Source organism: Sturnira hondurensis, unplaced genomic scaffold (assembly GCF_014824575.4).
Source record: "Sturnira hondurensis isolate 20B ecotype Veracruz unplaced genomic scaffold, ASM1482457v3 Scaffold0004322, whole genome shotgun sequence".
In the NCBI taxonomy this organism is placed as follows: Eukaryota; Metazoa; Chordata; class Mammalia; order Chiroptera; family Phyllostomidae; genus Sturnira; species Sturnira hondurensis.
Genome location: NW_028076953.1, coordinates 4,348,261 through 4,370,029, shown reverse-complemented (window position 1 = coordinate 4,370,029; position 21,769 = coordinate 4,348,261). Strand labels below are relative to the sequence as shown.

Sequence of the window (21,769 nt, the reverse complement as noted above, 5' to 3'; positions counted from 1 at the left end):
TATGATAAAAAAGGGGGGTTATTTGTGCCCAACCCTCTACATTGCTTACTATTTCATATAATATACTTGTGCCTTGTCTCTGGAACTACAGTTTAAGCTTCTCAAGAACAAGGATTAATTGTTATTCTTTGACTTCACATAATGCCCAGCAAACAGCTTTAGGTTGACCTTTAATTGATGAACATGAAAAATGAGCAGTTTGGAGGAATGTTCTTGGAGAAAGAAAATGAGAGGAGAAAAGCAAAGGAGAAGGGGCACCTATGCATTAACACCTGTTTATGAGAACTACAATCAGCCAGTATTTCAAAGCTTTGGAAGACATTGACACTGTTGTTTTTTGTTTTTTTTTTAAAGATGTGTGTAAGGAACTCACCAATGTGACCGCCCATCAGCCTAGGGGCGAGACCCCGAGAGCAGCTGGAGGCACTAGGACTAGGTGGAGGCGGCTCCGGCCCGCCCGCTGTCCAATGACCGACAGGGGGAGCTCTGTCGAGCACCGCCCCTACCCACCCCTCCCCGCCCCTCCCCGCCCCGCGCGCGCGGCGTGTCCTCCCGCCTCCCCGCGCCCCGCCCGCCTCAGGCCGAAGGCCAGTCTTCCGCGGGCTCCCGATCCGCAGCTTACTCGCCGCCCCGCCCCACCAGGCTTCGCCGCGGGACGGGTAACGGTTACGAAGCACTTTCACGCCGCGATTTCTGCTTAGTCATTGTCTTCCAGGAAACGGCTGCCCTTTGAGAGTCAACTCTCCTGCGGCGGCCGCAGTAGCAGGAATCGCATCCACCAGCGCGTCCTTCCCGGGCCACCGCTCCGCCGCCGCTACCCGGCCTCCCTCGGGCCCGAGCGCAGGCCGAGGTCCCGTCGCGTGGGGCAGGCAGCCTCGCGCCCAGCTTTTCGGCTTCGGGCACTCTATCTGCCGGGGTTCCTTCTTCCCCGCCTGCGGCCCCATCACCGCTTGGTCCCCTCGGTCGGCCGCTGCCATGGGCACCGACAGCCGCGCGGCGAGGGCGCTCCTGGCGCGGGCCCGCACCCTGCACCTGCAGACAGGGAACCTGCTGAACTGGGGCCGCCTGCGGAAGAAGTGCCCGTCCACGCACAGCGAGGAGGTGAGGGTGGGCGAGCGTGGCCCGCGGAGACCCGCAGCTCCCGGGCCAGGCCGCGGAGCGGGCCGGGCGGCTCCGAGAGGCCAGGGCGGGCCGGCGGGCGGTCGGGCTCGGCGCGCACCTGGGCTCCGCCCGCGGGAGGAGGCTGGGGCCGCTGTCCGGGCGACTTCGTATCCAAAGCTGCTACTGGGAGCAGCGGGTCTTTAAAAACTTGGCAGGTGCAACTTCGCCCTAAGTGATGCCTCCATTCGCATAGCTGATCTCCACACTCAAACATATCAAATCCCTCTCCCTGGCTAGAGGGTCAGAGAAGGCCAGTTCGTCGCTCCGTCCCGCCCCGCTTCCCACAACGTGTCCAGGTGAAAAATAGTTTAGAGATTAGTTTTTGAAGAATTCAGGTTAAGTAACAGTAGTGGTAATAATCCGCTTGGCTTTTAGGATGTTGACAATAGTTTCTCTGTTGTGAGACAAATTCAGCTTTGAAACGAAGTATACTCGTATATTTTTCTTGCCAAAGATTAATCTTAGTTTACTTGCCAAAAAACTAATCACTAGTTGAAAGTGTCAGAGGTTAATCTGGAATCATACATTTGTTACCTAGCTAGTCATTTCCGAGCGTACAATCATTGACGCTGCACAGTTAATTGCAGAGGCATATTGGTGGTATAGGACAATTTTAGTATTAAAAAATAATAGTAAAACTTCAAATTAGGAGCTCCATGGCTTTGGAAAAGTTACACTGACTTTGTAGCTTTAAAGTTGGATAATGTCTTCATCAGCAGGTCGTTGTGAGTATTAAAATATATGTGGAAACGTTCTCCATAAAGACATTTTTATCTCCCTTATTTTCTGGTTCAATCAGAAAGATATTATTTCAGTAATTTTTTTATTTTTTAGTTATAGTTGACATACAATATTATATTAGTTTCAGGTGTACAACATAATGATTAGACATTTATGTAACTTACAAAGTGATCACCCTGATTTTTCTAGTACCCATCCCACACCATACAGATAAAAACAAATCTTGATTAAAAGAAAAAACATCTCAAATTACACAATGTGATGTTATCAGCTGTGTTTGTAGGCAGTTTCTGCTCTTTATTTAAGATGCTGGTGATTGTACAGCAGCACATGGCATCCGTCTGAGTATGCGCTAGGTCTGCTGCTGGCAGTGAGGACCTAGCCAGGTAGGAGAACTCTTGGTGGTAACTTTAATAGGAGTCAGAATCCTGTACCATATTCTGTGTCCAGGTTCGAGCTCAATTTGTATGTTGGTTTTATTCAAACCACTCCACTTGGGCTGTTTCTCCCAAAGATAAATGTTTCTAAGTTTAGTTCTAGACCTTTCATTTCCTCTAGTACTTCTGGTTTAGTACACCATTTTGCATATATATTGGTAATATTGGGTGATGGTTTCTCTTATCTCACTATAACACACTCTAGAGTAGTGACTTTCAGTATTTTTACTGCAAACCTAGTAAGAAATGCATTTATCTTGCATAAAAGTGTAATGTAAATATGTATATATACTAACCCTTCTTATATACTATGTATTCTGATTTTTTCCTATCCTATTTTAATTTTAAAAACTTTATTTCTTAATGTAGTTATGATAGTTATTCCTTAATGTACTTAATACAGTTTGAGGAGTATAACATCCCACATTTTTAAAAACATCTTCTGAAAGACTAAATCTAGTTTGTGTGATTTTGGGGAGGTGCAGCATAAAAGGGGAAAAACTAAACAAATTAAAAAATATTTGAGGAACACTTGAGATGTGGCAGCATATTGTAGGGAAAATATGCGTGTTTTGTTTCCATGTAAAAAAGAACTTTGTAGTAACCAGGGCTTCAAAGTGGGATATACTACGGAAACAGTTTAACCTTATGGAATAAAGAAACTGAATAAATCACTCATTATTGAAAAAATTCACACATTGAATAGAGAGTTTAATTGACTTTTCTAAAAGTTTTCTTCTAGTTTTAATATTTTCTTGTTTTATTCTGTGATCTCTGCCCAGATGTTTGGTTACACTGGAATTTTATGAAATCAGATTTTGTTTTTTAAATGTGCCATTATAGGACTGTTTTACCCAGTCCTTTGTCATAAAGGTAATTGACCAGTTGAATAACATGCTATTTTTAAAACTCTTATACAACCACAGATTTAATGATACACTATGTTACAATGATACTTATCTTCAGTGACTGTGTATGTTAAGAATGAAGAAAGCAAAGAACAAAAATGTACAAGGTCAATGTTCAGTCAATACAGATAACATGTAAAAGATTAAAAATCACTAGGTTTGTGATATAGTCAGTTAATTTCTCCTGTTATTGTAACATTGGACAGTTTGATGATTTCTTCTGAAATTTTTCTGAATCCAATATTAATTAAAGAAATGGTTTCTAGAAGGGGGTGAATACTCAAAAACCAGGAAAGTTTTAAGTATGCAAATGAGCCATCTTTTAAAAAAAATTCATTGAATTCTTCCATGTTTTGAGCCAAAGCACTCCTGATAGAGTTAACTTCCAGTCCATCCTGCTGCCTCCACTTTGACTAATTTTTAAAAGAATATTGGCTTGTAATTCTGTCTGGAATGATTATCAACTAATTTATCTACTGACTTAAGTTTGATTATAAATATATTTCTGTTACAATAGACCTTTTAAATACAATTCATTTGGGTTATTGTATCGTTGTGGATTGTATATCTTAACCTAGGTGACTAAGCTGTTCAATTGATAAACCAGTTGTCCCTTGTAATTCTGTGTATTAAAATATGTGCAGTAAAGTACTTATATCAGTTTTTATCATAAGTGGTCATAGATCAGATAGTTCAGAAGTATAGTCTGTTATTGCTATTAGGAAAGTGCTTTCTCAATCCAGGGCCTTGCTTCTAGTTACTCATTTGTTTTTTCATTGATCACAGAGTGCAGAGCACTGTGCCCTTGGATATTTATAAGGCATTGATTTCGAACTGGTAGTGTTGACCATTTGTAGTAAAAAACCAGTGACTTAGGGAGCAGCATATTTTTTTTCTAATTAATAGAAGCCATCAGAGTACACCTGGCATGTAGTGAACATAAGTATTTTGTAAATTTTTGTTATGTTACATGCATGAAGTCCTCACTATATGAATGTTTGTGTTACTTTGGACCACTATCAAATAAGTTTGAAATACACTGACATAAGAAATAAAAGAATATAAACACCCGAATAAATTCATAACAAAATATAATGTTAGTGTAAAAATTTTATTTATCTCTATAAGAAAACATGGAAGACAGGCTATAGGTGTACCCTAGGGTTAGGAAGAAACGTATGAGCTGGCGTGCTGGTTGACCACTGTGAGAGTAGGAGTGGTTCTCAGACTCCGGAGGACATAGCAATTGCTTGGAATGAATGCTTGTTAAATAAAAGTTCTGCCCTTATGCAGTGATTAAATAGGTCTATTATGGGGCTCAGTAATTTAAATTTTTAATAATACCATAAATCTGATATAGGAGTTCCTCTGGCCACATTTACAGAATCATTTGTTTGAGGAATATAACTTAGTGGTGAATATTAATTCTAATCAGCCTGCCTGGACTTGAACCCATGTTTCTGTATTATAAACTTTATTCTTGATTTTCTTTTTGTTTTATGGATATTTTTAAAAATATTTTATTTATTTATCTTCAGAGGGGAAGGGAAGGAGAGAAGGAGAGAAATATCAATGTATGGTTGCCTCTCGTGAGTCCCCTGCTGGGAACTGGCCTGCAACCCAGACATGTGCCCTGACTGGGAATCGAACCGCGATTGTGTGGTTCTCAGGCCTCTGCTCAGTCCACTGAGCTACATCAACCAGGGCTGTTTTATGGATATTTTTATGTCTCAAAAGTTTGCTTAAATTTTTATTGGTACAAAACACTTTAAAAATAATTAGATTACTGCTTTAGGTCACTAACATTTGAGAATTAAAAGTAGGATAAAAACAGATGTAAACCTATCTTTGTTGAAGAAAACCTTGTAGAACTAAAATTTTGGCTTGTATGTTATTTCCTATTGACATATTTTTTCTACTTATCAAACTAATACATTATTATCATAGAAATATAGAAAACTGTATAGAGTTTATTAACAGTTTCAAAATGCATTCTTTTTGCAGCTTCGAGATTGTATCCAAAAGACCTTGAATGAGTGGAGTTCCCAAATCAGCCCTGATTTGGTCAGGGTGAGTAAAATACGGCTCAAGAAATCATGTAGTCCCAAGGCAAGGGAAGTTAGCAGGAGATTAATTTCCTCAATTTTAATAGGGAAGTCAAATGGGCAATTAGCATAAAATTCCCTGTGGTCCACATGCTGAGATGGTAGGTAGTCTGACTCAGTAGGCTTACGCATAAAACAGACAATCTAGACTCTTCAACTAGACAGGAAACGAGGGTTCTCTGTGCTTAATTCCTACCAGTTTCCTCACAATGTATTTTGTTCAGTTTATATTTAGCTCGACAAAAGAATATTATTAAACAATTTTGGTTCGTAAATTGCTTTGATAGAATATCACCCCAATAAAGATAGTCACTAGAAATAACTTCTAAAATGTCAGTTTCTACAGAAACACTAAGGAATTGTGTTTCATTAAATGTCAATATATGGCTATTATCATGACTGTGAATATATAGAATACCTCTCTGTAAACCACCCTTTGGGAGCCGACTCAGCCAAAGGCATCTAACAAATTACATAGACTGTTTAAAAGAATGGAAGTTGTGTGCTGGACATATTTGTTCCCCTGGGCTTACTGCAAGTGTGATAACTCTAGCTGCTAGACAGCTGCTGATTGATGTCTACTGTCTGTCTCTGTTTCTCTGAAAAGACCACTTACTCTGTTTCTGCATGACTGGCAAGCACTGCACCAGGCATTGTAATATGCTCAAGAATTGTGAGAAAGGCTTCATTGTTTACTTTGTTTGATACTATAAATGTGAGTTAATATGTTTCTGATTAACATGTGCTAAATTTTGTATTTCTCTCATAAATTACTCACTATGCTTTGGAATGACTTTTACTTTTTTTTTTTTTTTTTTAGTTTATTTATTTCTTAGAGGGGAAAAGAGGGAAACATGTTGTTGCCTCTCATGCGCCCTCTACTGGGGACCTGGCCCACAACCCAGACATGTGCCCTGACTGGAAATAGAAGGGGTGACCCTTTGGTTCACAGGCTGTAACTCAATCCATTGAGCCACACCAGCCAGGGCATTTTATTTTTTTATTGTACTCAGAAAAAGTGTTTTGATTTAAAATGTTTTAATTAATGTAGAAAGTTTTTAACGTGTCATTACCCAGAATGGATAATATTATTTTTTATTGTTTTTTTTTTCCTAAGTAAAATTATCCACTGTACTAGTGTTTCTAATTCCTTACAGGCCTCCTGCCCCCCATTAATTTGTTTTTTGTTTGTTTTCACATCATGCATCCCTCTGAGTACCTGATCAAAATGACATGCTTTGTCTCAGAAAATTGACACGTACACACACATAGTGTCTTACCTATATTTTAGGGCCTTAGAAACCTTACCAAACCCATTCTTTATCGGACCTCTGGTAAAGAACCCTGTTGTTTTGGGGGTTCCCTGCTTCTAAAGGGCATTAAGGACAGTAGAAAATATATAGCAAATCAGAAATATTTTAATATTTATTGTAAATGTTGTATGTTTATTATAGGAGTTTCCCGATGTCTTGGAATGTACTGTAGCTCATGCAATAGAAAAGATAAATCCCGATGAAAGAGAAGAAATGAAAGTTTCTGGTAAAGTCTAGTTTTTCCAATTCATTATGTTTTATACAGTAGAAGTAATAGTAAAATTTTGTCAGGCATGTGAATAAGCCTTTCTTTGCTTCTGGTAATGAATGATTTAGTCACTAAGTGTGGGGCATATGAAGATTCTTTTAATGTAATTTTTTAATTTAATTGTTGTTCAAGTAAGAACGTAATTTTAATATCAACTCTTGGGGTTATAGGAGGTCAGTGTTGTCTACTTCAGTGGGGTCACAGTAAAACTCTACCTTGCTGTTGTTCACATCAGTTTTTTGTTTGGTTTGGTTTTGTTTTGTTTTCTAATCCTTACCCAAGGACATTGTTTCCATTGCTTTTAGAAAGAGAGGAGGGAAGAGAGTTAAACATTGGTTGGTTGCCTCTCATACACACCCAGACCCAGAATGGCCCCGGGAACATTGACGCACAGACCAGAAATGGAACCTGCAGCCTTTTGGTTACGGGACAGTGCTCCAACTGAGCCTCACCAGCCAGGGCCACAACCATTTTTATTAACTGATATTTTGGACTTCAGAGAAGTAGGAAGATTAAGGTGGAGGAAATGGATAGAATAAAGGGAAGTCTTAAGAAAATTGTCTACCCAAAGCAGGCATAAGCCTCCCTTCCTGGTGGGACACTGCCAGACAGTGGCTTAGAGGGCCTTGCAGTATAGAAAGAAGTCTGGGCAACGAGTTGCATGGAGAGAAATAAAATACATATTATACCCATTCAACAAATGTATCAAGTGACTACTTTCAAGAGATTATGCCCAACTCAAGATATGGGAAAAAAAGGTACACTGTTCTTTCACTCAGTTTACGGTCTGCATAGCACAGTGATTAAAGGCTTAAACCTGACTAGACTGAAATTCCTGGGTGTGTGGATACTGACTTGTACAATCTTGGGCTAACAAATTATTTAATCTCTCTGAAATTCAATTTCCTTATCTACAAAATGGGGATGCATCTGTTTCACAGGCGTATTTGTAAGTGAGACAAAATTACAAAAAAAGCACTTACCACAGTGCCTGCACAAAGTCAAGTGCTAGTGCGCAATTATTTATTACCCTTTGTGGTTGTGTCGTGGTTGTCATTATTTGGAGGGAGGATGGACATGTAAGATGAGATAGGACGTCGTCTTTTGACTCAATCATAAGTACCATTGTGGAGTCTTTGTACAAGACACTGTACTTGGCATTTTTAAAATTTTGTTTTTTATGAGTCTCAAAACAATTCTACAAGGTAGGTCTATCCCCATTGCACAGGTGACATTAAATAACTGGAAGGTTGTGTTGCAGCCAGTTAGCGGTTGAACCAAGAGTCCATCAGGGTATGCCTGACTCCAAACCCATTTCTTTCTATTAATTACACATTGCTATTTGTGTTGAAAAGGAAGTAAAAGCAACCTATTCTCTGTGGTTGATTGCAGTTCATCATGGTTTAGATTCATCTTAGAGCTCTTGCAAGTAGCCCTCAGTTCCCAGAAGGCTTGGTAAGATCATAATTCTCCCCATATGAAGAGCCTTCCTCTCTCTACTTACCTAAAAATGCCTCTTCTTTCAGAGAGAGGAGGCCATTTCAAATGGCACAAATTCATGACCAGAGGGACTGTGGTGGGGAGGATTTTTATAGAGTATAATTATGGGAGCTGAGGTTGGACCAAAGTGCCGAAGATTGACTCACCTGGTGGAAGAACTGTGCTGGCTTAAAAGAAGTAACATGGGGAAAGCAATATTTTAGGAAGATTGTCTAGCAGTAGAAAGGAAAGGAGAAATAAAAGAAATGTGCAAGGAAAATTGATTGTATATGTTGAATGCCAGGCGCTTTATATAGGGTATTTCATCAGCCTGTTTTCTATCCGTTCCCCTTTTGAATTTTCTCTCTTCTTGCTCTGCTACTGCGTCATTTGTCTATTTGAGTACATTTAGGTTTTTGAACAGTGAATGTACTGAAAGTAAATATAGACATGTAAATTTGAGTTGAAATCAAGCCAAAACCAAAATCTTACAAATTTAGAAAACTATTCAAAATTTTCCTGGTTAAAGCTGAAGAAAGAAGTGTCAGTTAATGTGGTCCTGGGTAGGTATATATTGTACCTACTAAAATAACAAATATATATATACATATACATATATATTAAGATTTTATTTATTTTTAGAGAAAGGGGAAGGGAGGAAGAAAGAGAGGGAAAGAAACATCAGTGTGTGGTTGCCTCTGGCACGCCCCCTACTGGGGACCTGGCCCACAATCCAAGCATGTGCCCTAACTGGGAATTGAACTGGTGACCATTGGGTTCACAGACTGGCACTCAATCCACTGAGCCACACCAGATACAGCAATATATATATTTTAATAACATTTTTATAACATTCTGTATTGTTAGAAGAACAATTCTTAACTTTCAGTGCTCTATTAAAATTTAGGAGGTAAGTAAAATAGAACAACACAACTCAAAAAACATCACATTTTTTGACTCATAATTTTATTTCTGACAATTTGTCCTTGGGAAATGCTTCAGCATAATATTGAGCAAAAAGTTACCAAGATGTTTATGTTAGCATTATATATGATAACATAAACCTAGAACTAATCATAATGTACAAAAAGCAAGAAATCATTTAGTAAATTATACCCTATCAAAATTACAGAATTATGTTCAGTTATTAATGATGAGGGTTAAGGGGATAACTGGTGATGGAAGGAGACTTGACTTGGGGTGGGGAACACATAATACAATATACAAATACTATATTATAGAATTGTATACCTGAAACCTATATAACTTTATTAATGTCATCCCAATAAATTCAATAAAAATTTTAAAAAATCATGTAAAATTAATTCATTAAAAGTACAGGATACAGAATAATTTAAATAGTACTTGCTTTTGGTGGTGAGACTGTTGGCTTTTTTTGAAGGGGTCTTTCTACTTATATGTAGGTTTTCCTTATTTCTAGAGAAAATACGTTATTGTTACCATGAAAGTTAACTAAACCCTGCATAGAGATATAAAAAATATTACACAAAGGTAAATCAAATAGAAGTAGAAGCAGTGTTAGACCCTGCTTTATATGACCAAGAACTAGAACATAATGTCTAAATTTTTTTTAAATGATTATATTTGGAAAGTGGGATTATAGGGTTTTGTTTTTTTTCCAGTTTTCTTCACATTATGAGCAATTTTAATTTAGTCTGTATATAGATTTTTAGTTTATTGGAGAAAGTAAATAATATGTTCCATCAGTGTTTATAAAATGTACTTTTTGAGTAGTAAGTTTCTATATTTATCTGACCTGTCTTCTAACAAATGGGTAATTAATATTTGCCTTTTGTATTGATAAACAGATATTTTTTAGCAACTAGCATATAATATAAAAATTACAATGGGAATAAACTTTTATGTCTTAAAATGAAAAATGTAAATTATGTGACTAGGAAAGAAAGAACAATTCATTGAGACTTAACCTGTCATCTGAGTATTAGCAGTGTTAATACCGTATAGTAGAACGTTACCCAAAAGTGGTAATCAGGTTTTTTGTTTGTTTGTTTCCCAGCAAAACTGTTCATTGTAGGAGCAAACTCTTCATCAGCAACTAGAAATGCAATTGACATGGGTAAGCAAAATATTGACTTTTGTCTTTATAGTGGATTTTAAATTAGTGTAGGTATGTTAGTTATATCTTGTATTCAGGTCCACATTAAAAAGAAAATGAGCCTATTCCAATTTTACCTTTTAGAGTTTTGACCTAATTTCATAAGGCTTCTATGGAGTCATATTAACTTATATAGGGTCCTGTTTAGATATGTAAGAGGGATGTGAAAGATATAACATGATTAAATGTTAACTGTATGTTTAGAGGTAGAAATTCTCCTTAATCATATTCTTTTAATACTACAGATGAAATACCAAAACAACCACAGCAACAAGCAAGCAAAACATTTTTATCTATTTTCAGTGCTTGGCTTAAGTTATTGTAATATTAACAGCTATTCAGCTAATTTTTTTCTTTTAAAACATTCCTCCAGTATTTACATATTTTGGACACTTAAATAATTAGCTTTTTCGTATAGCTGTTGAATGAACAATAATAACTAGAATCCACTCAAATTATTTTTATAGGAACTCAGAAATTACCCAGCTCCATACATATAGATTAAGACCATACATTCAGTTCAGAGTCTCAAGCTTATTTTTTGCTATCACTACCAATTTTGGAATATTAGGTCAGAATTCTTGTGATCATCTATATGAGATACTAGTTGAAAGAGAGAGAATGTTATGGAGATAAGGAAGCCACCAAAACATCCTGGGACTTAGGAACTGAGGAGGCCTGCTTCCCGAGGAAGACGAACCTAAAGTAGCTATGGGTTCTCCAAGAAGAGGCAGGTCAAAGAAACTCGCCTACCACCCAGACCAAGTGGATGAATGGAAACACACTTTTTTGAAAGATGGAAATATTCTTAGTAACAGATAAATTATAAAACAGTAAAATAATCTGCTATATAGGAAATTAGTGAATGTATGGACAGAATTCAGTGGGATGCTTGAAGGGCATTAGAAATGCTATTTTTTATTATATAACAAACATCTCTGCTCTTTGTGGTTTTTTCCCGCACATCAGCCTGTTCAGTCCTTGGAATCGCACAGCTGGATTCTGTGATTATTGCTTCGCCTCCTACTGAAGATGGAGTTAATCTTTCCTTGGAGCATTTGCAGCCTTATTGGGAGGAATTAGAAAACTTAGTTCAGAGTAAAAAGATTGTTGCTATAGGTACCTCGGATCTGGACAAAACACAGTTGGAACAGCTGTATCAGTGGGCCCAGGTAAAGGACCGCGCGGTCACAGGCACTCCGGGAAGGCCTGTCTTCTACCGTCTTTGCTGTACAGTTTTGAGTGTCACGCACATAGTGGGCACTCGCTGTGGGGTGACTATTCCACATGGGGAAGTTGTGAGGCAGGCTTTATATACAGCATTGGGTTTTTCCTCAAATTTATGTCTAATTGAACTTATTATTAATCTCATTTAAATGAGTACAAAAAGACTAGAAAATGTGTACCAAAGCATTCATAGCCAAATGAATTATTTCTGTTTCCTTCAGTTTTACTTATTTGATAAAAATATTACATTTTTCTTTATATATTGTTGGGCCATGATTCTAATTTCCTAAGTAAGGAGATATCATCTATAATAAATATTTTGTTGACTGTTATTTAAAGATATATAAGATTTAGTTCATACAACTCGATAATGGAGTGGGCATCGTAGATTAATCCCCACCACTCACCACTCTCTGGCCTAATAATGTACAAATTATTAGGGAGGTTGCCTACTAGTATTTGACCTTTGCTCTCTGTGTCCCTCTTTATTCCTTGTACTTCATCTGCAGCCTTCCCGTTTCAGAGCTTTCAGTTTCTTACGGACAGGAAGACCCCAGAGAAAGTGTTGTCCCTTCTCCCTTTGACATGGTAGTAGTTGGAATGTGGCTAAGGTCCTGCTGGAGAGACTTGGGTGATCCAGAATGAACCTATAAATTTATAAATTAACCAGAGAAGCTATTAGAAATTATCTTATTTTTCCTCTCTTTTTCAAAATGTGTCTGATTAATAATCATAGTCTATGCTTTAACATTAAATGTACTTATCATTTGCATTTGATCCTCTACCTTTAAGGCATATTCCTTCTGTAGTTGGAACCAACACACTTAGAATCAGGCTCATTTTGAGGCAGATGTGTTAGATTGAAGGTTTTAGCGGGATCCTTTTTTTTTCACCCTCACCCAAAAACATGCTTATTGATTATATAGAAAGGGGATGGGAAGGAGAGAAACATCAATTGGTTTTCTCGTATGTGCCAAACTGGGGACTGAAGCCACAACCTAGGCACATGGACTGGGAATCAAACCCACACCTTTTGGTTTACGGGACGATGCACCAATCGGCTGAGCCACACTGGCCAGGGCTAGCAGGATACTTTTTAATAGTGTGGTACTGTATTACATTTTCCCCTCCTAGGGCTTTTCCTTTCCCTGTTACTGCTAACATGAGTTAGAAAAGCATACATTAATAAATATACTCATGCTAAAAAGTATTTTATAAACTTTAAGCAATATAGAATGTGATATTTTATATTTTCTGAAATAGAGCCTTGTATTACTATCTACTTTTAGTAGTTCTTAATTTAGTGGAAATACCATGATTTTTTTTTTCACTTCTAGGTAAAACCAAATAGTAACCAAGTTAATCTTGCCTCCTGCTGTGTGATGCCACCTGATTTGACTGCGTTTGCTAAACAATTTGACATACAGCTGTTGACTCATAATGATCCAAAAGGTAAGACAGATTTTTATTTATAGAATTTGATCATGAGCTTTTATCTTACAAGAAGTACTTGTTAAAATTGAATTTCTAGTTGTATACAGTGATAAATGTACAATGCTATTACCTAGAACCATTCTTAAAGGTTAGTGCCAAACATATATGCCTTTGTTTTAGTTTCACAAAGCTTCAGATTTGTCTTTGCGTCAGTGAAGGGGTTGTTTCCTGAACATTGGCCTGTTGAGGTTTATAAATATTAAGTTACACAGAAAAGACATTTTAAGATATTCTAAATAGTATCACATATAATCTTCTCAAGTACAGCAAAGATTGCACCAAAGAACCACGTACACTAGTCAAAGAGGATAAATATCTGGAAATAGAGGCGGGTAAAATTTAATTTGAAACTTGAGCATCTTAGGATTAGTAATTGAATAGGTATTTTCTTAATCATTACATATGTGTTTGGTGCTAATCAGAAAAATTTTATTAATGAGAGTGGCTGTCTGCCTTGTATAGAGTAATTTCTTGTCAACTTTCACAGGACTGAGAAAGCTGAGAAGAGAGTTTACACTTTTTACTGTTTATTACTCTTTTCCATCCTTGCTGTTTCACTGTTTCGTAGGGAGGGGAGGAGGTATTTTGCTTCGTAAGTGCACAGGCTCTATGAAGCAGTATTTTTGGTATAGTTTTAAGTGAGGAAAGTCTTGTGAAAGTTTTAAATCTCTGTATTGGAGGAAATTTTCTTTTGTAGATGATTCCTGGAGAAAAAATTCAACTTTTATTTCCATCTAAAAAGATAGTATTGAATTAGTGGTTAGATTTAGTTTCTTTAGGATTGCTTATGGATAACTTTTTCAGACTTCGTACCAGAGGTCCCCAGCCCTGAGGCCACAGACCAGCACCCCGTGTGTTGGGAACCCAGCCACCAGCAGAGTTCACCTGGGCCCTGCCTCCTATCTCCCCCTCACCCATCTGCCACAACTCCCCCACACACACATCTTCCACGAAAGCGGTCCCTGGTGCCAAAAAGGTTGGGGACCACTGCTTTATGCTATTATGTCAGCTATCGGTCCCATTCTCATTTTTCACTGTTTTGGAGGAGGAGGAGAAATCCTTTTAACAGTTTTGCTCCTCAGGTGCCAGACGTGTTAAATGCCTCAGAGATTACCTGTAATCTTCATAACAACTGACACTAGGCATTTTATTGACGAGAAAATAGAGCCTGGGAGTTTAAGAAGCCAGCCAAGGCCACTCAACTGGTGTAGGGCAAAGTCTGCACTGGGGCCAAGGTCCTGGCTGAATTTGGAGACTTTCCCCACTGTGTTGTACTGTCTCTCTGATTAGTCCAGCATCGTGTAGAGGTTCGTTTTTAGTGAAAATTTAATGAAGAATTGCTATTGCTAATTTATTCTGTAATATAAACCCTTTACATTTGACCCTTCTGGTAATATTTTATCAGCTTCCCGGTTTCCTGTGGGTTAGGAACTCTTCGACAGTGATCATTGCCAATAGCAGTTGATACCAGCCGCTGGCCGATGAGCCTATACACCCACCTCGCTCCACTTGGGAAAAAAACTCCATACTTTTTCTAGTAGGAAAGAAAATAGGAAAAGGCTAATGCATCTAGTATGTTGTCTAGATGTTGGCATGTGGATTATATGCTAATACATCACATAACCAATAGCAAAATATAGTACATATGTGGATGAGATGAGGAATTTAATCCTTTTTGTATGTTTTTGTTGTATTGGTGTAATTTAACACTTAGATGTAGTTTTAATTTTAATGCTAAACCCTTTGATTAGAATGTATAGGTTAATTCCGCATATGCCATTAATGAGTTTTCCTACACTTTGACCTATAAATGAAGCAATTCTTATAAGATTTGTTGTGTTTACTGATTCTAAGGAGTTAATGAATAGCATAGTTCTTTGATTTTGAGTTGTTAATATAAGAAACATCCAAACCCAGAGAGAACTTTTGTAAGTTTATTTGGGGAAAACTTACGACAATGCCAGGGAGCAAGATCTTGAGGAATAATCCTGAGGCCAACAGTTTGCAGCTTCTCCACATTTGGAATTAGGGAGAGAACATGAGAGAGTACAACCACAGTGGGAGAAAGCCAGGTCAGGATTGGATTACAGGATAGGTGGCAAGATTATGTGCTCTCTTGAGGGTGGTTAGGCTTCCAAGGGTCCGAAAAAGAGGCATTTCAAAGATGTGTTAACCTAGATGCACAAATATAATGGACAGGGCTTGCGTAAGGCAAAAATAAACTTTTTACTAAAGAAGTTACATGTTTGGGATGTGACTACCCACCATGACCTGCCTAGTTAGGAATTTATGAGCTTTTACCTCACCCTGTGAGGTTACCTTTAGTTTGATTTATTACAGGGACCCTTTTTTGTCCACTCTGTCCAATGATTTGTTTTTTAAGTCATCAAGTTGTAAAACATTTAACTGTACTTGTCATCTAAAATAGGACTTTGTAAATCCTCTAAAACCCTGCCTCTGTTCTAAACTAGCCGTGTTCCTCAGAAAAAGTTTGTTTCTCATTACTCTTTGTCCTTAGAGGTCGTGGTAGTAGTTGAACTACAGTCAGGGTAAAATCGTGAAGTAGGATCTTCCCCTGTGTTCTTTGCTTTACCCCTCCCCTCACTCCCATGAAATCTAATCTGTATTATGCCTTCTTCCCTCAAGATACTCTTCAGGACTATCTGATAAACAAGTCCATGTTAATGTTAATTTTCCAAAGAGGCATTTGCATTCTGTTTAAGAAAATACTTACTAGCTGGGTGATCTTGGTTAAGTTATCCAACCTCTCTGCCTTGGTACAAGGGGATAATATCACCCATCTCCTAGGGTCAACATGTGGATTCAGTGAGTTAATGCATGTAAAGTACTCAGAAAAGCGCCTGGCACAGAATAATAGGTAACGTTTACTGAGAGTTTACCATTGATGCTATTCAAAATCACAGCAGTTCAGTTGGTGCAAGCAGGTCCTTCAGTGCTCCGAAGTCATGGTGGTCACCTGATAGCTAACTACATGGTTGGTTTGACCCCGGTGGAATCTTTTCATATTGATTGATTGATTCAACAGACACCTCCTATGTGCCAGGCATTGTTTCTAAGTACTAGATGTATAGAATCATCAGACAAATCCCAACCCTCACAGAATTCATTTTCTAATGGGAGGAGACAAACAATACTATAAACATTAGATGTGATAAATAATTGTATATGGAGAAAAGTTGGCTGAGGGAAAAGAATGCCCAGGCCAGGGATTGTTGTTCTACATAAGGTGGTCAGGGAGGCCTCCTGCTAAGTTGATGGTAATCAGAGACCCGAAAGAAGGGAGAGAGCCCTGTGAGTGTCTGGAAACAGTGTTTAGGAAAGAGGCAGCTGATGCAAAGCCCTCCCGGTGTGCTTGGGGATTCCAGGATAAAGCTCTGTGTCACTGGAGAAGAGGAAGGGAGGAGGGGTGGGTCATCAGAGCCTTAGTGGAGGGCTTGGATATGAATGTGGGATTAGAAAATAGTGATTTCATCAAAGAGATGCAAATCAAAAGATCACCATTAGCAAAGATTCTTTAAATGATTGCTGGTGCTCCTAAGGATAGGGTAAGATTTTAACCTTATCAGCTGCTGGTGGAAGTGTAAGGATGGCCTTTCCGGAAAGCAGCTGGCAACGTGGTATGTATCTAGGCTTCAAAATGTACGTTGGTCTTGTCATTCCATAGCCAGGAATGCATTTTAAGAATGTCATTACAGCATTATTTTTATTAGCAAAATACTAGGAAAAAAACCCTAAATTTTTGGCCAACAATAAAGAAATGTATAAATTATGGTATCTATATAATATAATATTGGGAAATTATTTAAAATGATGCTTCCATGAAATACTGAATTTTGTGGGAAATATTTATAACTTAAGTGGAAAAAATACGTAAATTAGGCTATACCTGCAGTATGATTTTTAGTTTTTAAGATACTGAAATACATAGGTATAGGGAAAAGGTTGAGAAAATACATGGCAGTAGAAATGGGCTGTCTCCAGTTGATAGGATAATGAGTAACTGTTTTTTCTTCTTTCTATTGTACTTTTTCTGTATCTTCCCTGGCATTAGAATCACCTGGAGATCTTTAAAATATACAAATACCCAGGCTCCATTTACTAGGAGTTGTGAATTAAATAGGCTGAGGTACAGGTACAGATCCTTTGTGAAGAACTGCCTGGGTCTTTCTGACATTCCAGTTTGGTTTCACAGCACACATTGAGGATAAGCATATTTTAGATGCAGTTTTGAGATATTTTGTTGTATATAAATGCTTATCTCCATAGTAAACGGCTTTTGTTTTTGAATTTAACTCTGGGTTTTCATTTACTGTTGTTTGTTTGTTTGTTTTAAGAACTGCTTTCTGAAGCAAGTTTCCAAGAAGCTCTTCAGGAGAGCATCCCTGGCATTCAGGCACAGGAGTGGGTGCCACTGTGGCTGCTGCGCTATTCAGTCATTGTTAAAAGCAGAGGAATTATCAAATCCAAGGGCTACATCTTACAAGCTAAAAGGAGAGGTTCTTAACTATGACTTAGGGTCATAACCTGCTGACTTGTATTTTCCTTGAATGTAAGATACAATTAAGACGTGTAAAAATCCAATCACTGCATTGTCGTTGAGGCAGGTTCTCCCTAGTTATATATTTGACATGCTACCTGTCAAGTTTTGAATACTGCTCTTGCCTCCTATCAGTTCACTCACAGGAACCTCTGTATTGTTTTCATTAAACTATTGTTTTCTAATTGAAATTATCTACAAAGAAAATATTTGCAATATATTTTTCCTTTATTTTTATGACTAACAGAAATCAAGAAAATGTGTTGTTAGATATATTTTGGTCTAGGCATCAGGGTAATGTATATACTTATTTTTTATTTCCAAAATATTCATGGCTTCCTACTCAATAGCATAACTAAGCAATTTGGTTACAATTGTCAAAACTGAAATAGTGGCAGATATTTTTCCTTGTGTTAATAAGATGATTACATCTCAGAGTAACTGGAGTAGCTGGGATCTACTAGTAGTGAAAAGAAATAAAATTAATTTCTTCAGTATATGGATAAAAACAACCTTGCTTGCAGTTTACGTGTAATGATTTAACCTTGTATTCTTGTGCCATACTTTCTCTTGCTATTATTTAGAAAGACAAACCAAAGTAAATCTAAAAAGGAGACTAGAAACTTCAAAATTATTGTTTGGGGGTTTTATACAAGCAACTATTATCACCTTCAGATTCTTTTTAATTCTTGATTCATCCTTGATATTTTGCTATTCACTCAAGAATATCTAATAATTGCTGAGCACTTACCATGTGCTGTGGGCTCTGGAGAGAGGAGAGCGCAGAGGGTTAAGATTAGTTGTTAACTAGGCAACACTGTTCCCCACTAATAACTGACTGTGCGGGGCCACAGCCAGAGGGGGTGAAAAAGTCTTTAATTTATAGTCAGTGTTGTCTATTTAGACTGGTTTGTTTGAGATGCGGTCTTAATTATTTAAAAGCAAAACAATATAATCAAAACTTTAGAGCTAGAAGAGACTATACATTATTTGGTATAATTCCTCATTAGTTTAAGAACCAGAAAATAGCAAATAAATAATCTGTGACCCACTGAAATATACTATACCTCTCCTTAATTCCATAAATTTTGAAAAGTTCTTTAAAAATCTCTTATATCTCAATCAATACTTTTTAAACCATGTATTTTAATATATGGTTTATAAAACTATATGTGTATATATAAACTAATATATAAAATTAATTTGCCCAAGTTTTTTCAACTTAGGGTAAATAACTGGCTACAAATTCAAAGTAAATACACTAGATGCTTTTTCTGTCATAAATCAGGTTTTGTGGTTTCGTGGCTGGATAATTTGATCGTTAGAATTATGTTAAATCAGAGACTTACCTGCTAAAACTAATTTAGACTTTAAGCTTCCTAAAGCCTTAGATAGCCTTTATATTAATTGCAAGTAATGTTATTAAATGTATATAGTTAACTTTTTTATTTGGAAATGTACAACATTTTTCATATAAAATAAGTCTTTAAATAAATGCTCATTTTAATTTAAGCCTCTATACAGTGAGTTGGTCAAGATATTTTGAGAAGGAATTTTAATATCACATTTATTGTTGTCTTTTAAACCATGGACTTAAAAAAATAGATCATTTGAAGGGTTATTTTGGAAATGGGAAAAAAATTCATGTTGCTAGTGTATCCAACCTTAAAAGAAGCTTTTCTGTGTTCTTCTTTTCCTTGATGAAGATTATAGATTCATTTTGTGTAGGAGATCATGTATGGAATTTTTAAATTAGTTTTTGTTTATTTCACTTCTGTACTTTTAATTTCTATTATTGATTAACCATTTTTTAAACTTATTTTTAAGGCTTTATAATTGTTCAAGCCGATGTTGACATCTTTGTGTGTGTGTATGAGCTATCAGAAAATAGTGAATACTGTTCATATATTTAAGAACTTAATGTTTAAGAAGCCATAAAATAAAGAACAGTAATAGTACCAAATAATTGCTTAAAGCTGAAAGCTAACTTATCAATAGTGTCTATAACAAATGTTTCCTAGGGAGATGTATATCCAGTGGACCAAGGTAGAAAGAATTTATATAATTGTTTTTTCAGTAAAACATAAAAAAAACCTGCAGCTGATTATTACATTTCCAAAATACACTGGAGCCTTACTTTAACAAAATGTACTGTAACTTGGAGTCTGTTCTGTGAAAAGTATATCTTGAATTCTCAACCAAGAAACTGTAGTCAGTCACCAGAAGGACCAAGGCGTCTTATAAAAATCTGTTCGTGTGATATAAATTCTGAAGCCCTCTTGTGCCAGTAAGCTAGTAGAGTACTCATTTAGGGATAACCTATGCTAGAGATTGAGTCATAAATAATAGCTAATAATTTTGTCATTCTCAAAAAAGATAAAACAGCTAGGTATGAAATGGAAAGTGAAGTCATTCTATTTTGAACAAATGGTTCAGACTTTCCCCTGCCAGAGCCAAGTAGTAACTGAAATAGAATCTCCACTTTCAGTGATGAAAGGTCTAAGGCTCGTTTGATTATATGTCTTTTCAGAAAAGATTTTCTAATATTTCCATCCAGCATTTTCAACATTTGAAAATGTAAGTGATTGATATATTTATCATATATTGGCTGACAGTTCATCTTTCTGCCAGTTGTGCATTTAGAGAAATTTAAAGTTGTTTTCATGAGAATTTAAACTATTTGCATTTTTATATTCAAATATATCAACTGATATATTATGATTCCAAACCCATTTTTGTAAAGTTAACTTCCTAGTGCACCAGAACTTCTACCTGTCATTTTCCCATAAAGTTGGTGATGAGTTATGTCAGTTTTATTTCTGAAAATAGGTAGCACTACTTTTCCTTACCAGATAATTCAACTGGTATGTGTCTGTAGTGATGCATTATAAAATACAGGTAAAACATAAAGCATTATTAACATTTATACAATTTTAAATTTTACTTATAAATTTAATTAAAGTATGAGTATATTTGAATTGTTTCAACAGTTCAAAGCATCCTGAAACATTATGGTTTTGAACTGTTTGACCTCAAACTGTGTATAATTTGAAAATAAATTATGAATAATCTTTAAATAAAAAAGCCATAAAGCTATTCATGCATTCATTCAACAGATATATCAAATGCTTACTGTGTGACAGGCACTGTGCAAGGTATTTGCAGATAGACATGGAAATGAAAAGACAAACTATCTGCAAGGAGCATGTCGTGTATTTGGTGGGGGGAGATCTATAAAAGAACCAGAGCAATAAAAAGCTGCATCTATTAATAATAGCTATGGTGAGAAAGGGTTGGGATTATGTGGAAGGAAATGGAGCTTGAAATACTATTCTAGAAGACGCTAATGAAGAAATTAGCCTTAGGGCAGGATCAGAGGAGCAAGTGTGGGTGGGCCCAGAGGCCCTTTTTGCCTGGTTTGCTTTTATTGAATGATGAACAGTTTATAAACTTTAGAAATTCAGAGAAAACACTTTCTTCAAGAGCCTGTGCTTACCAGATAGAAAGGAATGACTTCTGTTGAGACAAGCATAGGTAAGTTGGAAAAGTCACATTTTATAAAAGAGACTAAAGCTTGCCCAATTTCCCTAAATGTATCAGGATATAGCTTAAAGTAGTCTCACTATCAGAAAATTACCTTAATATGTATCCCTCAGCAATGAATAAATGTATAAAATGTCATACAAGATTTCTGTGTGTTGATTCGTTATTTTGAGAGGGTTCATATTTTACTTATTTTGACTCAGCTGTTTTCCCTGTTTCTATGCTCATGGTTGATTCTTGCACCCTGCTCAATTTACATTCACTTTTTTCTTGCTTAAGTATGTCCTTAGTAATTACCAAAGGTCTTTGTGCAGTAAACTTTTAGGTCTTGCTTGTCTGAAAATGTCTGTTTTGTTCTCAATTTTAAATGATCATTGGACACTATGGAATTCTAGTTT

The 21,769-nt window shown here is 36.7% G+C and overlaps 1 protein-coding gene across 1 annotated transcript; it reads left to right on the top strand.

Annotated features, from left to right (window-relative positions):
• Positions 1 to 581: 581 nt before the first annotated feature.
• On the top strand, positions 582 to 21,516 carry GCLM (glutamate-cysteine ligase modifier subunit). Its single transcript, XM_037045522.1, has 7 exons — positions 582 to 1,101; positions 5,252 to 5,317; positions 6,807 to 6,891; positions 10,451 to 10,510; positions 11,519 to 11,721; positions 13,114 to 13,228; positions 17,626 to 21,516. Exons 1-7 carry the CDS (start codon positions 976 to 978, stop codon positions 17,793 to 17,795), a joined length of 825 nt encoding a protein of 274 aa, XP_036901417.1. The 5' UTR covers positions 582 to 975; the 3' UTR covers positions 17,796 to 21,516.
• The last annotated feature ends 253 nt before the right edge of the window (positions 21,517 to 21,769 follow it).

What these genes read in the sequence shown, in the direction of transcription:
- GCLM (XM_037045522.1), top strand. Translation starts at nt 976, where the DNA reads ATGGGCACCGACAGCCGCGCGGCGAGGGCGCTCCTGGCGCGGGCCCGC. An exon ending in CGTCCACGCACAGCGAGGAG is followed by an intron (nt 1,102 to 5,251) that starts GTGAGGGTGGGC and finishes TTCTTTTTGCAG; the next exon opens with CTTCGAGATTGTATCCAAAA. An exon ending in TCAGCCCTGATTTGGTCAGG is followed by an intron (nt 5,318 to 6,806) that starts GTGAGTAAAATA and finishes TGTTTATTATAG; the next exon opens with GAGTTTCCCGATGTCTTGGA.